The sequence below is a fragment of the Pelodiscus sinensis genome, chromosome 2, assembly GCF_049634645.1.
Source record: "Pelodiscus sinensis isolate JC-2024 chromosome 2, ASM4963464v1, whole genome shotgun sequence".
NCBI classification, from domain to species: domain Eukaryota; kingdom Metazoa; phylum Chordata; order Testudines; family Trionychidae; genus Pelodiscus; species Pelodiscus sinensis.
In genome coordinates, this window is record NC_134712.1 from 45,017,945 (window position 1) to 45,035,217 (window position 17,273).

Consider the following 17,273-nt stretch of genomic DNA (forward strand, 5'->3'; position numbering starts at 1 on the left):
TAAATATCCCATGTTTGATTAGCATATTCGCGGCTGGTTAAAAAGCCGGTAGCCCGAATTAGCTCACCGCGTGTAGACACGGAGTAACAGTTAATTCGAGGAAAGGGTTTTGGATCAGACTACCACTTCTACACACAGCGAGTTAATTTGGGCTACTGGCTTTTTAAAATGGCGACCATCTGCGAATATGATAATCAAGCGCGGGATATTTAAATCCCACGCTTCATTAGCAACTTCGATATGTTTCATTTGCCTCCCTAGTTTGAACTAGGGAGCAAGTGCAGACATACCCATAATGTAGAATGACGGGGATATGGTCATGCATATCAACTTTACACATTTTCTTGCTTTCTAACATCAGTTATTTACACATCTGTTCACTAAAATGAACATTCAGACGTGTAAATAACTGGAAGATTGAATCACAAGTTCTCTCGGATGCAGCAGAAGGAAAAGTTGATGGAGTTGGATTTATTGTGCCCCTAAAAGTGGCAGGAAGCATCATTTCATGGATAATTTTTTCATTTCATTTCAGAGTGCTCACAATGAGCAAAGGTAAACAGGTCACCATGAAAATAATTGCAGCCTATGCACCAACATCCACTGTGGAAGATGAAGAAGTAGAAAGGGTCAATGAAGAACTTGTTAAGATTCTTCAGACGAAAACAACATACATGGTGGTGCTTGGTGATTTCAATGCCAAGGTGGGTACAGGAGAAGGTCAAGAAAACTACATCGGACTATACATTTTGAGTATGAGAAAGCAGTCAAAAGCTGGTCAATTTCACAGAAGCCTTGCATCTATACATCATGAACACCTTCAAAAAGAGGCATTTCTACTTATCAAATCATAAAGTGGTATGTGAGAACAACTAGGTATTGGTTAGGAAGTATCTGAAAAGTCACCCTTGATGGCAATCTGAGATTTCCATTTAAAAAAAAGAAAATGCTTATGGGTGAATTACCTCTGAGAAAGTTAGAACTATCTTCAATTTTTGCAGAAAACTCATTAACATTTTTCATTTTTTTCCAATATACTTTTGTATTTATTAGGCTTTGGACAAAATGAGGGAAACCAAAATTTTGCAGGTACAGCTATTCTCAGGTTTTTTTTATCTTGTTGAACCTAGAAAATACTGGAAATCATGCCAGCAACTATTTTTGCAAGATTTCATATGATTTCCTGACTGAACAGATACAGATATTTTCAGATAAAGCTTCCAATTGTTCCTATTCCATAAACACATTGAATAACAGATAATAATTCTTTGGACTTCTGCAGTAGTTTGTTATACTTTTTGCTTTGAATTTTGAGGTAGTTGCCATATTAATTTCTAAATTTATCTAATACACTCACATGGCACTCACTGGGACAAATAAAGGATTTGTACAGGGTTATCTTCTCCTATTACTGAGATTTAGCAACCTCTGAGATTTACAACAATAATTTATTAAAAGAAGTAACAAAAGGAAACTGTTTCCAACTGAATCTGCAAAGAGAATTTAAGCAGGCACAGTGCAATTACCCACATAAGAATTAGGCAGGGCCACAGGGTTAACAACCATCATCTTACATAAAGTGTCTTAGGATTTCTACCATGAATAAGTTTGGCAACATGTATTAGTTAATGTAATGAAATGGCATTTCCTGCTGAATGGTTATTCCAGCTCTTTATTGACACATTGGGTCAATACAGATTCCAAGGGAACCGTGCCACCTATCAAATGAGGAACAACACTTCTTGCAGAAATTACAAGTTCCCTGAATCTCTCATCCACGAACCAAACACTTAATTAAAATAATACACAACGTCCACGTCTACGCTGTAGGCTTCTTGCGCAAGACCTGTTTTACGCAAGAGTTCTGGTGCAAAAGGTCTTCCACAAGAGCACGTCCACACTGCCATGTGCTTTTGAACAAGAGATGTGCTTTTGCACAAGAGCATCCACGGCAGTGTGGATGCTCTCTTGTGAAAGAAAGCTCTGATGGTCATTTTAGCCATAGGGGTTTCTTCTGCAAGAAAATCATGTTGCCAGTCTACACTGCCTTCTTGTGGAAGAGCTCTTGCACAAGAAGGCTTATTCCTCATGGGGAGAGGAATAACCCTTCTGGAAGAAGCTCTGTTTTCTGACGCTTTACTGTAAATTTACTTACATAAGAACACACGTGCAGTGTAGACACCCGCCAAATTTTTGCACAAGAACAGATGTTCTTGCACAAAAAGCCTGCAGTGTAGACGTAGCCAATTTGTGAGATCCAAGAAGATTATAGAACAACTGCTACAGGTGTATCTGTAAACTAAGCATCTTAGGGTCCAAATATTATTAATGTAAAGGACACAATGATTTTGAGCTTACCTGTTCAGAGTGCTGAAATTCAGATGCAAAACAACCTGTTTAAAATCTCAGTTATATGAAACATCCTGTAGATTGCCCCTGTCTAATTCAGACCATAAAAATAAATGAAGAGGGAGGAAAATTGGTAGGAAGGTCTGAGAAGAGAAACAAAGACGAGAACTCCAACAACCAGACATGTAATATTTTCTTCTACACCTACAGACTCTCTGTAAAGTCATGCATGTCCAAATACAAGATATGTTCTTAACACTTACAAATTAAGCATGATGGATCTGATGGATATTTAAAAGTTAAACACGATGTAGTCTGTTAAAGATGGGGTAGCTATCCTGTTGTAAAAGATACATAAGCAAAAGAAAATTCTAAGCGTAAGGCAAAACACAACAAGTAGATTCAATGACCACACTGGAGAGCACAAGATAGGAACACTAGGTAAGAGTGAAATGATTCTGATTATTGCAATAGTCAACAGTCAAAATACACCAACTTCCTAACCATGCAAAACATAGCACATTTTCAGGGGGAACATGCCCATCAATTTAGAGTCTTATTAGAAAGTCATGTATAGCTAGCACGTTATTGCAATAGAGTTGTTTTAATCTTTTTTGTTTCTTTGTTTTAAGATGTCCAACTAAAATGCCTAATGGAAAACACCCATAAAACCCAGTTTATTAAATTAAAAGAAGCCATATCCTTTAGCACGTTGTAGAAAAACAAAGAATATAGTTGAAAAACTCAACCCAGAATAGGGAATATTTAACTAATTATGAACACCATTACAACATCTTTACAGGAGATAGTTACAAGTGAGCTTAATGTGGAATACATTTTGAAATCTATCCAGTGCTAAAATCCTTGTACAGCCTATTTGGAGTTTGAGTCTGCCAAATGGAAAAAAAATGGCTTTAATATATGCTTGGAAGAAGCACTTTCATGTGTGAAATGTTGAATTTACATAAAACAGACCAGTATGCATTTGACTTGAATCAGATGACGTAATCAGTATAGAAAAAAAATAACTAACATCAAGTGATATCAGTGCAATAAGGCAAAGAAAGACTTTTAGAAAACTATTCAAGAACGAAAATACCGCTTACTGTCAACTGATGGATTTCCCTTCATCCTTCCTTTATTATTATACAGTTTATCATATTTCCATAACCAACCACCACCTATGATGCCATGTGATAATATATACCGTTTAATAAGATTAACCCCATGAAAGAAATTAAGGGGGTATTTGTGGGAGAAGAAAGAAACCGGGAGCATGTGTTGAAGGTGAGAGGCATGCATGGGCTGCATGGCCTGTTGACAAACACCAAAGAATCCTGGCAAAACAGAGGTGAGGGGAAAATTCAATTAAATGGTCCACTTAAGGGTTGGATAGAGGCCACATTTTGGATATTTATATCTGAATTGAAAGACATTCACATCTTTTTGAGGTTCACCCATTATTTCTTGCATCATTGATTGATGATAACAACATGCCAAGAAAATAAAGGAACCCATAACACTTACCTAGTATAGCACTGGCTTCAATGATGCCCAATTTAACATCTGTCGCTGTGATGACTCTGCATGTGAAAGGGACCTGAAGAAGAATGCTCACTTCTCCAAAGGACTGTTTCTCCTGAAGCTGACCCACAAGAACCTGTCTGGTTCGTTTCACCTGGATGGGAAACATGAATATGTGGAGTATACCACATAACACTACAATATGGTCAGACCCACCAAAGGGCCCTCAAAAATGCATGGAGTGTCAGAGCAGTGTTCCCGTGGCAGTTCAAAGGGGACCAGAACTCCATCCACCTCCGCTGCCAAAATAGCAGTCATGGCACCCAGAAGCTTCAGGCCCATTTGAAATGCTGGACCTTGTGCAATTGCCCATTTGCACTCCCCCCATTGGTGGGCCTGAGATGGTCCAACACCTCTTTTCTCTAATATCTTGGGGCCAACATAGTTAATATACTCTGATAACATATAGACTACAGGCAGTCCCCGACTTACGCGGATCTGACATAAGTCGGTCCCCAGCAGACCAGGGGCACCAGGAGCAAAGCCGCAGCAGCGGCGGGGTCCCGCTGCCGCTGCGGCTTTGCTCCCCGTGTCCCTGGTCTGCTGGGGGGCGGGGACGCAGCTAGTGTGCCCCCCCTCCCAGCAGACCAGGCTTTTGTTGTGGACCCTGGGGCAGAGCAGCTGGGGTGCTGCCGGTTGGTCCCGCAGCGCCACTCTGGGCACTACTGGACCAACCCGGCAGCATCCCAGCTGCTCTGCTCCAGGCATCCTGATTCAGCTGCTGCTGGTCAGTTTCAGCAGCGGCTGAATCAGGACGCCTGGGGCAGAGCAGCTGGGGTGCTGCTGGGTTGGGCCAGTAGCGCCGAGGAGCGGTGCTACTGGAGCAACCCAGCAGCACCCCAGCTGCTCTGCCCCAGGCGTCCCCAAGTCAGCCGCTGCTGAAACTGACCAGCGCTGACTACAGGAAGCCCGAGGTAGAGTTGCTCTGCCCCGGTCTTCCTGGAATCAGCTGCTGATCAGTTTCAGCAGCAGCTGACTTGGGGACGCTTGGGGTTCTTAAGTTGAATCTGTATGTAAGTCAGAACTGGCGGTCAGTTTCAGCAGCGGCTGTATCTGGACGCCAGTTCCGACTTACATACAGATTCAACTTAAGAACAAACCTACAGTCCCTATCTTGTACGTAACCCAGGGACTGCCTGTATATTTCAACTCACTAAACTGGGAATTTAAACTGGAATTTGCCATTTACCCAGGTGACAAGAAGAGTGGTGAATATTTATTTCACATTAGCTTGAGGGATCTTTGGCCTTCCATTTTAAATGATTTTGCCTGTCAAAATGATGATTTTCTACAAAAATATTGGAAGCTAGTTTTTTTCTGTATCAGAGTATGAGAAAATGCAAAAAGCTGATTTTGTTTCAAATTTCAAGGGTAAGTGAAAGTAATTTATTTTTCTCTAAAATGTAATCTTATGATCTGATAAAGCAGATTACAAATCATTACCCATAAAGTCTTGCAGTTTTGCTTTTATCCAGATTGTAATATCCTTACTCATATTAAGTACCTCCTTCCTCTTTTGGGAGCTGCAGCTTCTTTCTTACTCCTTTTGGATCCAAAATACCTTATTTTGTACCCCAAATTCCAAAAAGCTATATGACTGACATTATCTTTCAGCAAGAGCTACTTTATTGCTTTCTTATTCATGTAGATAGTGTCATTGAATAAGTGCTTAAATTTACAGATTTATTAGGCCAGAAGATCAGACATGGTCTAATCTTCCATCTAACACAAGTTAAAGAACTTCACCCAATAATTTCTGTAGTAAGCTCATATCTGCTAATTATATCTTTTAAAAAGATATCCAGTCTTGATTTAAAGACTTCAGGAGAATTCCCATAAGCCCCAGATAAACCATTTCTATGTGTTATTCTGAATTTGCCTAATTTCAGCTTCCAAACATTGGATCTTTTTCTACCTTTATCTGCTAGATTGTAGATCCATCAACTATTAGAAATCTCTTCCCCATTTGTGTACTTATACACAAAAACAAGTTACTTCTTAAACATCTCTTGGCTGAAATCAAGCATCTTTATTCCCTTACTTGAAGGTATGTTTTGCCAACTTCAAATCATTCTTGTAGCTCATTTCTGAACTCTATTCATTTTGTCAGCACCCTTTTTGAAATGTGGACACCAGTATTGTACTCCAGTAATGGTCTAATGTCATATACAGAGGTAATATCCCTTCTCCTACTCAGTATTCCCTTGGAACCAGGGAACACATTCATCCTCTTAGCTATAATTTTGTACTGGAAGGTCATGTTGAATTAGTTACCTACCATGATTCATAAAACCTTTTTAGAGTCACCACATGACGGTACAGTCCTCCAATATAGAAGTGTAACTGACATTCCTTATTTCTAGATGTATGACTTTGTGTTTCCCTATGTTAAAATATATGTTCAAATGAGACCATGTTACCAAGAGACCCAAGTCAGACTATACAACTGACATGTCTACAACATAACTTACCATTCCTCCATTTTTCTGTGATCTACACATTTTACAAGTAGAGCTTTTGTGTTTTCTTCCAGACCATTGAGGAAGATATTCAGTAACTTTAGGCCAACAACAGATCCCTCTGGGGACCATACTAAAAATTCCATGTCAACAAAAGTAAGATTGCAGAGACAGACTTTAATAAAGAAGTGAAATGGTTATTTTCTAAGACATAAATGAGCTTACCATTTTCCCCAATGGTAGTTTCACAAGTGCTTCAGTTTCTCTGTAAGCATTACAGTATCCAGATTTAATAAAGCCTACAAATGTACAGATTTCTCCTCCTTTTACAAGCACTGAAACAAGAAAAGCAACAACCAAAAATATCACAAAAGAAAATTCTCTCAACAATTATTGTTAAAAGAACAAGTACAATATTGAAAAAGATCAGAATATTGCAAGAATTAATTTTAATTTGGTCTTATAGTTTACAGAAGTTAAATGATTCATTACTACAAAATCAGGCCACGGTCCTGATATGTAAATATTCAGGCAGGATGCTGTGTACATGGACATCCCTATGGAAGTTTGTGGGGCTTTACCTGGGCACAGCAGTCCATCCACACATTACAGCACTGGGGCCTTAAGATGCAGCAATTATGTATAGAATTAATACAGCAATAGACTGTAGCATTGTTATATTCCCACCCCCCTCCAAAAATATGGAAGTAGGATTCTGAGGTTGAGTCAAGGCTTTTATTTAAAAACAGGAGGGGACCACATGTTCCCACAAATTTGGTCATGTTTTTCAACAAAACAAATACATCACCACATTTAGTAGTGTTTTGTTCTTGGAATCATACCATTTAAACTAGCATGTGAAAATCTTGAATTCTAACATGTTTGACTTTCCTATATTTTACACCACATTATGCATGATGCACAATGATATGGGCAAAACACAATATTTGCCAGTGCAATACCACAATCAATCTAAGAGCAGCTTATCTAAGAGGAACGAGCCAGATCATTGGCTGGCTTAAACTGGAATAGTACCACTGAAGTCAGTGGAGCCAGTATATTTCACCAGCTGAGGACATGGCCTAGTGAGCTATAAAACCTTCCTAAACTCTCTTTTTATTGGTGCTTTCTCTTACCACCCCCTTAACTCTTGAAGACTTTCTATGATTCTGTAGGAAGGTTAGATCCATCGTTTTGCTTTTGGGAGAAGAATAAGTTAAATACATTCGCTGTTCTGCAGGAATTCTTTCTTGACATTTTATACTAATGAAAACAATGACACCAGCATGACAGTGTTTATTACTGAACACTAATGAAACTGTGGTGGAGGCGGCCCATGATGCAGACAGATTGAACAGCTGTTGAAAGGAGAGCCTCCCTGGGATTACATTATCACTGGCAAGTCAGCTTGGACCAGATCCTAAACTAGTCTCAACTGGCATAGTTCCAGTTAAGTCAGTGAAGCTGCCCTAATTTGCACCAGCTGGCCTCTAAGACTCACTCAGCATCCACATTTTCTCATGGCTGGAAGAATAAAAACAATAAAAAATTAGACATATGATTTCAAAATGTATAGCCAATCTGTTCCTGCTCCCTTGGTGCTGCAAAGCAGTTGTAAACCCAATGGAAGCAGCTATTTATACTAGGTTTATGGCTGCTCTGCATAACCTGAGGCTGAAGTGAACTGGCAATCATGTCTCAAACCTCCCAATAATATTAAAGACTACACTGCTGTCTGACTCCTCAGTGAAATCAAGTTGAGAACCAGACATGCTTCATTGGTACCTTTTCTGAAAATGACTTGGGAGAAACTGAAGGAAATTTACAGAAGCACTGAAGTCATTAGTAGAGTGTGATTTTCCAAAGTACTCAGGATTATACTATTGACTCTGTTCCCACTGATCTCAATGGGCATTTTATTATGGCCTTGGTGAGAGGAGCATTAGGCCAAAGCGCAGCACTTCTGAAAATCCTGTCTGTATTTTCCACCAAGAATCTGAAACGTGCTGCAGCACACAGTGTGGAAAAAACAACTCTCACTGAATAAGAATGCTGATGTCAATAAAAAAGCATCTGAGAATCATACAATCGGTAGAGAAAAACTACTTTCCAAGCATGTGCCTCAAGGAACATCAACAGAAACATCAGAAAAGAGACACGAAAATGAAATCAGCCAGAAAAGATTCAAAGCAAGAAAGAAAGTAGCAGAAGCAAAGTATTTTAAAATGCCATAATGTACAAGTTAAAAGAAAGAGAAAGTCTACGGCAGCAAGAAGAGTTAGGCTGCATTTTAGAAGTTTTGAGGAAAAGCTGTGAAAGTGAGGCAGAAAACATCTGGTCTCTGATTTATTGATCATAGAACTCACTAAGTGAGAGGATAGCTAGTGCATTTCCTAATGTCACTCAAGAACTGTTTGAAGCAAAAAAGAAAAAATGATTTAAATATACCTAGAGAAGAGCATTTGTTAATTCCTGAAGAGTCAGAGATCAGATTTCTTTTGGGATGGGACCAAGTACTCATATCTGAAGCCTAGTGTATATTAGACCAGGAAGGTTGGCTTAAGGTTCACAACTCTAGATAAGCAAAATGCGTAGATGGAGTCACCTTACCTTAAACTGAGCCATGGTGACATCCACACAGTGGGAGACCAATTGGAGCAAACACTCCGGTCATCTTCCCTTACTTCCTGCAGAAGGAGAAGTACCAGATGCCAGCAGGGGCTACCCTCAGCATTCAATTTACAGGTCTATACTAGACCCACTAAATCGACCACTAGAAGATGTACCTCTGCAGCATCAATCTTTTGGAGAGTATAGATGTACTCTGGGAAACTGGCTAGTGCAATACCTAACGACCAACCTTTATGACCCAAGAGCCTAATTGTGTGAAGAAAAAAAGCTGGACCTGAGCACCACATCCGAGGGCACGTCTACACTAGGAAATAATTTTGAAATAACTCAATTTGAAATAATAACTCCTGAAATAACTATTTTGAAAAAACCTTATTCTCCAAGGAAAACAGGAGTACAGATTTCAAAATAACCAGCCCATTATTTTGAAATAACAGACTTACCAGTGTGGATGCTCAGCATATTATTTCAAAATAACAGGGGGTTATTTCAAAATAACTCCCTAGTGTAGACCAGGACTGAGAAAAAACTGAATTCAGAGGGAAGCCTAAGATGTTCTGTTGGATCCCTATCCATCTATCATTCACCAAGATCAACCATGAGCAAAAATGTCCAACGTTTACAATTACTTGTCCTATACAGTGAAGGCGATTAAAATGTTTCCTGGTTTAATTCCCATTAGATCTCTCTCAAATAAGAAATGATTCTATACCATTGGAAAGGACAATTTAAGTGCAACTGCTGTGTGCTAAGTAGATACATAGCATCCTTAAGTCATGCTGTTCCTAAATCACTGATGCACTTCTGAAAATCCTAATTCTAAATGTGACCTGACAATTTTATCTTTTGCCCAAGCTGAAGGGGGTGCAGTAAGACTACAATCTCGGATGAAGTTTAGTAAGACTGAGATACTGGTTTTCTGGTAGAAAGAGTGGTGGAAATTTTTCAGTTAAAACTCTGGGTGATTGTGTAGATCTATAATTAAATGTTCATCTGTATTGTATTTAGCTTCATGCTCACTTTTACAGTTACCTAGGAAATAACACTCTTGAATATAGCTGTTCATGGTGTAATTGTGTATGTCACCATCTGCCTGAGCATTCAACCAGTCTATAGTCAAGTTCAGATTTTTAATGAATTCTTATTATTTTAATATACCCATTTTCATTCACACAATTTACATTTATCTGGATCTGATTTTTGAGGGGATCCTAATAACTGGTGCAGGTGGACAGCATTATGGCAGAGGGGCAATTTGGCTCTGCAAGGCATCTTCACGCATTACTGGTCTATGTTCACAGGAATTTCCATCCAATCTAGCATGCAGGGAAGCTCTGTAGCTTGGGTGGTGACTGCAGAGGTCAGTGGGAAACAGATAACAATAGTCATGAATCCACAGTCAAAATCCTATATAGGAGGTCACAGCAGCTGCATAGGTTACTGAAGCCTTTACATTTCTTCCCCTCAGCTTTCAGCCTATGTGGAAGATTTCATCCCTTTTGCACAACCTGAGTAGGGGGGTATCTACACAGCAAAGTTATTTCGGAATAACGCCCGTTATTCCAAAATAACTGTGCGAGCATCTACACAGCCATTCCATTATTTCAAAATAATTTTGAAATAATGGATGGCTTAGTCCAACTTCTGTAAACCTCATTCTAAGAAGAATAATGAATATTCCAAAATAGCTATATTGAAATAAGGCATGTGTAGCCGCTCCACTTCTGCTATTTTGAAATAGCCCCTCACCAAGGCCACTCTAAGTTATTTCACCCGGGGCTCTAAATCGAGATAGCATGTCTACATTAGAGAAACTTTCTTTGGATTAATTTTGAGGCTTCCCTGCAGCGTAGACATGCTATTTCAAAATAAGCTACAGTAAACGTCCGATAATCCGGCACCTTTAGGACCCAGGGGGTGCCGGATTATCAGATATGCCGGACTATCAGAAGGGGGGGCTATGAGGGGTCTGGAGTGGGGTGGGAGCGGATGCCACCCCAGACCCCTCATAGCCCCCCCTTACGATAGTCCGGCTCTGCCCCAGGCGTCCCTGATTCAGCTGCTGCTGAAACAGATCAGCGGCTGATTCCAGGAAGCCCGGGGCAGAGCTGCTCTGCCCCGGGCTTCCTGGAATCAGCCGCTGATCTGTTTCAGCAGCGGCTGACTTGGGGACCCCTGGGGCAGAGCAGATGGGGTCCTGCCGGGTTGGTCCTGCAGCGCCGTCCTTTGGCGCTATGGGACCAACCTGGCAGCACTCCAGCTGCTCTGCCCCAGGCGTCCCCAAGAGCAGCTGGGGTGCTGCCGGGTTGGTCCCGCAGCCCCGAGGGGCAGCGCTACGAGACCAACCGGGCAGCACCCCAGCTGCTCTACTCCCGGCTTCCCCATTCAGCTGCTGGTCAGTTTCAGCAGCAGCTGAATGGGGAAAGCCTGTCCGGCTGCCCCAGCACTTCCGGGTTCCTGATGGTGTCGGACCATCAGGAGTCCCGGAGCATTGGATGCCAGAATAATGGAGTTTTACTGTATTTAGGAATAACTATTCTGGAATAGCTTATTCCGAAATAACTGTGCAGTATAGACATAGCTGAAGCCCTCTGCTCATGAGCAATTTATTTGGGCTGAACACAGGGAACAAGATTGGACCTTATGTAACTGTCTCTGAAACATGGACTAACTGCAATGTACGTGATGCAATGTATTATTTTATTACCAATTCTTAATTGCATAAGTGATTAACATATTGTTTCCACATCTTTTTTAATCATTTCAAGAAACCTCACATGATTCACCAGAATCCAAATCTTCCTCAATTTTTCTTCTTCATTAAAGGGACACTGTAGTACCTTTTTAGAGTAAAGCAACAATCTGAAATTTCATTCATGTGTTGTTTATGCTAAATTTATGCTAATAGCAAATAATCAATTGCTCCTATGTTACCACAGGAGTTGTTATATATCACGTATGTTACCGTAACAGTTCAGTGTGGGGATCTTCACACTGTGTACAAAAACTAAGCACCAGTTAAGTATCACTTCAGTTTGTAAAAGGTACACAGGAGTGAAATTTATCTTTGGTGTTTAACAAACACATAATAATACATATTCCCTGTCAAAAAATGATCACAAAACTCTATCCAGAATACACTCAAATTGAACATTTTTACATCTGTTATTCCAGACTCAAGAAGCATTATAGGGAATAGGTAGAGGGAAAATGTGGTCTAAGATCTTCATTTAACACTCCATCTAGCAGTCAGAGATGATTAAGGATATGCCATTATTTGATTTTAAAAAATCAAATATATTAAGTTTATCTTAAAGCATAGAAACAAGACTTAAATGATAAGTTTGAAGGAACAAGCAAGCCCTGGTTAAAAAAAATCCTATTTCAGAGCATTACAGAAGGAATAAACAAGGTAATAGATACAGTATCTAAAGAATTAGGCCTTTTTTATACCAGGCTGTGTCTGGACTATATCTCTCTGTCGACAAAGAGATGTAGATTAGGCATGTCGAAATTGTTAATGAAGCAGGGATTTAAATATGCTGCACTTCATTAACATAAACAGGGCCACTGCTTTTTTTTGAAACGGAGCTTTTTTGAAAAAAAACCCAAAATGGCAGTCTAGACACAGACCTGTCAAAAATAAACCCTTTTCCGACAGATCCTGTAAACCTCATTTTTTGAGGAATGCAGGATCTGTCAAAAAAAGGGGTTATTTTTGACATATCCACATCTAGACTGACTTTTTTTTTTTAAAAAGCTCCGTTTCGAAAAAAGTGGCAGCCATGTTTATGCTAATGAAGTGCAGGATATTCAAATCCCTGCTTCATTAGCAACTTCTACATGATTGATTACATTAGCTTGTCAATATCTTTTTAAATTATTGACTGGACCTCAGTCGATTGGCATACAGTCATATAACCCTGTTGCCAAAACCAAAGAAATGTGTCAGTGGATTTAGAGTTAAAAAACCCAAAGGAATAGAGTTGAAATATGGAAACATATTCCTCCCTTTTTGCGGAATTTAGGGTATATTAGCTTATTTTTCTGGAGCTTCATAGACTACCCAGCTATAGAAAGGGTAACAAAACCCTAACATTTGGATATTGGGAGGTAAAAACTGGGGGATGAAAGCTCTTTTCTCCTACATAGGGTCAGGCACTTTGCCTAATTCAGATTTGTCTTCTTGTACAGGCTGTCACTGCAGACAGCCATACTGACATCTTAGGCCAGTGGTTTTCAAACTACGGGTCACAACTCAGTACTGGGTCATAGAATATCAGGCACTATTTCTCATTGCTGCAGGGAGACTAGGTGACCAGTCGGAGCAAGGTAGGCTACTTGTTTCTCCTAGCACCACAGATTGTGTTGTGCCCTAGAAGTGGCTGGCAACAGTCCTGGTTCCTAGGTCAGAGGGGTGGGGGAAGGAGCGTGCACAGGGCTCCACTTACTACCCATACCTTGAGCATTAGCTCCAGAGTCCCATTGGCTGGGAACCTGCTGCTGGCTGCTTCTGGGATGCAGCATGGTCTGCCGTGAAAGGAAAAGCAGGAAGCCTACCGTAGCACCCCCGCTGCACCACTGACCAGGAGCCACTCAAGGTAAGCACCTCCTGCACCAGCCCTGACCTCCTGCAAAGTCAGAGCCCTCTCATACACCTCAAAGCTCTCATCCTTAGCCCTACTCCAGAGCCCACACGCTAGTCAAATTATGTTGGATTGCGGGCATCAACAATTTTCTTCAACTGGGTCACGAGAAAAAAAGTTTGAAAACCTCTGTATTAGACTACATGCATCTGATAAGTCACAACCTGGTGAAGATCCATAGAGCCTCTATTACCTATTTTTTTGTCCCCAGTACAGGGCACTGAAGCTAATTCAGCCATGGGAATGAAGTAGTTCTTTTGAAGCTTCCAGCAGGGGAGGTGACAGAGCAGATCAGAGATGGCTGAGTATTTGTTCATGCAGGTAAAGGTAAGGCAGGCCAACAATTTTTGATAAAACATTTTCAGTGAAAATGGGATCCAGTGATACCTAAATGTTTTGCACATTTCTGTCAGTTTCATAAAGCTGTTGACCAGCAAATCTTTTTTTTTAAAAGACCCAGTATTTTATTTCAACATTTTCGAAATGAAACATTTCAATGTTTCAGTTCAGTTCAAAACAACTTTTTAATTCAAAATTGCCTTCAATTTCTAAAATAAAAAACTCTTTACAAATGGTCAAAATTAAACAAAATATCAGATTTGCAGTTAGATCAAAACATTTGAGTCCCAAAATACCATTTCTTCAATTTTTCAATTTGCCAAAAATTTCCAAAACTTTCAGTATTGGCAGAGAATTGAAAAATCCATGTTTTATGCAGCTCAAACTAGATCCTTAGTTCTGGGTTGCAGTATCTTTGCCCTTGGTTTTCTATGAGGGAAATGGAGTGTGTCTGGCACAATGGGTCCTTGTTTTTGGAAAATCTGACCCCTACGCATTGCACTGTGTTTTAGATGAAGCATTAGCAACAATTATAATTAAGGTTGCCTACTATTATTGATCTTAATCTTTCTTCAGTTGCTTATGTCTTCTCAAAACTTACCCTTCAAAGTGAATTTCAAGGTATAGACCAGGACTGGCCAACTCATGGCTGGTTAGCCACAAGCGGCTCTTCACCGCAGAAAGTGCGGCTCATGAAGCGTACCCCATGGCCCGCGAAGCTGCTCCTGCACTCTTACAAAGGGCTCCCAGTTCCCTGGGCTCACCGAGGAGCGGTCCAGGGTGGTGAAGTAAAATGTCGGCGACAAGATGGCGCCGGCCGATGGGAGCCTGATGTGGCAGCATCCTTTTTTTTGCTCAGCAACTTTTTTCCCTCAGCTCTTTGCACTATGTCACCACTATTTTGGCTTTTTGCCTGTAATGGGTTGGCCACCCCTGGTCTAAACTCTACCAAAGTGTGATTTTTTTTAAAGCAGATGTACAAATTATTTAGCCAATTTTGAAAATGAAATCAGTGGAAGGTGAAAATACCACTTTCCCCAACTTACATTTAATTGCCACCTGTTTTTGCACAGCCCTAGTGCTGACATAGCGGGGAGTAGAAAGTTGAAATGTGGCAGCAAGAATGTACCCAAGGTGCCTTTCAGTGTACTAGTGAATTGGCTTTGATTTTTCAGGGTGAGCTTTTGAAATTCTAAATGGTACGAGTGAAATAATCTTTTTAAATGAAACACTTTGTAACAATCATCTGTTATTGATTTCATCGTCAAGAATTGCCCCAATAAATCCTATATATGGTAGATGAATCATGAGGAAAGCCAGTCTGATTGCTGTACAAGAAACTGGATAGGGTAAGTGGTTTTAGGACTATTACTGGTTAAATCTCTTACAATATTTCACCACTTTGCCTGTCTGTTCTGCTGTGAAAAGGAGGCAATTGCATTAATATTTTAACACCTGCAGATATTTGAAGAATGAGTTGTTAAGGAGTAGTTCCTGACTCTGGAAAAGTTTACATGAGTGAAACCACAAATACTAACCTCCTGCCAAAATACCTGACACCTGATTTTCTTTGAAATGTGATGCTCTGTGGGTATGCCTATTGTGCAGACTTACCCTGGGCTCCTACCCTGTTTTAGGCCCAATGCTCCTGGCAAATTTACCCAGGGTTCTAAGGGTCTCCACTAGCAGTAAATCGCATCAATGGGAAGGCAGGGCTTTCAGAGGCAAAAGATGCTCCAATCTCATTTTCAGTGGGAGGTTACAGACAGCTAGCATATCCACAAAAATGTCATGTTTGTCCCCATCAAAAAGTAACAGACTCCTTTTTCCCATAATTATAGCATTACACATAAGGCTGGTCTGAGGATCTGGAATTGTAACTACCAATTTAACTAACCATTTTTATACACAATGGCTACGTCTACACTGGCCCCTTTTCCGGAAGGGGCATGTTAATTTCAGAGATCGTAATAGGGAAATCCGCGGGGGATTTAAATATCCCCCGCAGCATTTAAATAAAAATGTCCGCCGCTTTTTTCTGGCTTTTAGAAAAGCCGGAAAAGAGCGTCTACACTGGCCCCGATCCTGTGGAAAAAGGCACTTTTTCCGGAGGAAAAGGAGCTTCAAAGTAGGAATAAGATCCTCCAGAAAAGGGCGCTTTTTCCGGAGGATCGGGGCCAGTGTAGACGCTCTTTTCCGGCTTTTCTAAAAGCCGGAAAAAAGCGGCGGACATTTTTATTTAAATGCTGCGGGGGATATTTAAATCCCCCGTGGATTTCCCTATTACGATCTCTGAAATTAACATGCCCCTTCCAGAAAAGGGGCCACTGTAGAAGAGCCCAAAATGTGCCTGTGTGGGTGAATCGGAGGATCTTCATTTCCCACCAAGACCACTACTTTGAAGGGATGTTATATTTTGTAATATGTACAGCAATATCTTCTCCGTGCCCCTGAATAGAAAAAAATAGTGGTTTAAAAGACTCTATTAATTTCTTCAGTATTTGTTTCAATAAGCTCATTTGGTTTTAATGTAGATGCAATGAGTACAGGATTTCCACTGAGATTCAGTTTTATTTAAAATGTACCATTATTTTACTGCCAACGCTGCTGATGTAATACTGAATGAAATTAACATGCTCATGGAGATCATCGATACTGGTACATAGGCTGAGACTGTATTGATCCTGAGAGGAAATACAGCTTTCTTGCATAAGTCCATGTGTGTGCTGCTCTGCTAATAGACAGCATTCTGAGAATCATGTGATCAGAAGAAAAAAAATCTACTTTCAAAGCAAGTGTCATGAGAACCATGTCCAAAGAGGACAGAATAACTTTTGTATTAAAGACATTTTGGCTACATCTAGACCGCAGAGTTCTTTCAGAAGAAGTTTTTCTAGAAGAAATCTTCCGGAAAAATGTATTTAGAAAGAGAGCGTCTACCCAGCAAAAGCAAAATGAAAAAGCAATGTGCTTTTTCGAAAGATAGCATCCACATTCATTGGATGCTCTCTCGCATTTAAGTTCTGATTGCTGTGGATGGAATGGCCACCAGGGCACTGTGCTTTTTCCTGGAGGCCTCTTCTTTCGAGAAAAAAAAACCCTCTTCCCTGTCCACACATGCCTTTTTTCAAAAGAGCTCTTTTGGAAAAAGGCTTCTTCCTCATAGAAAGAGGTTTACCACTGTCGGAAAAACCTCTGTGGTCTTTTGACTTTCTGTGAAAAGAACACAATCATAGTGTGGACGTAAGTGTCGTTTTTCTGGAAA

At 40.4% G+C, this 17,273-nt stretch overlaps 1 protein-coding gene across 3 annotated transcripts in view; it reads right to left on the reverse strand.

Annotated features, from left to right (window-relative positions):
- Positions 1–17,273, reverse strand: part of CNBD1 (cyclic nucleotide binding domain containing 1) — a 312,853-nt gene that overhangs the window by 62,944 nt on the left and 232,636 nt on the right. For all 3 annotated transcript variants that reach the window (XM_025179439.2, XM_075919792.1, XM_075919791.1), the window contains 2 exons: positions 6,618–6,727; positions 3,877–4,027 (listed from right to left, as the gene is read on the reverse strand). In XM_025179439.2, the coding sequence (XP_025035224.2) occupies positions 3,877–4,027; positions 6,618–6,727 (261 nt within the window). The remainder of the gene's footprint in view (positions 1–3,876; positions 4,028–6,617; positions 6,728–17,273) is intronic.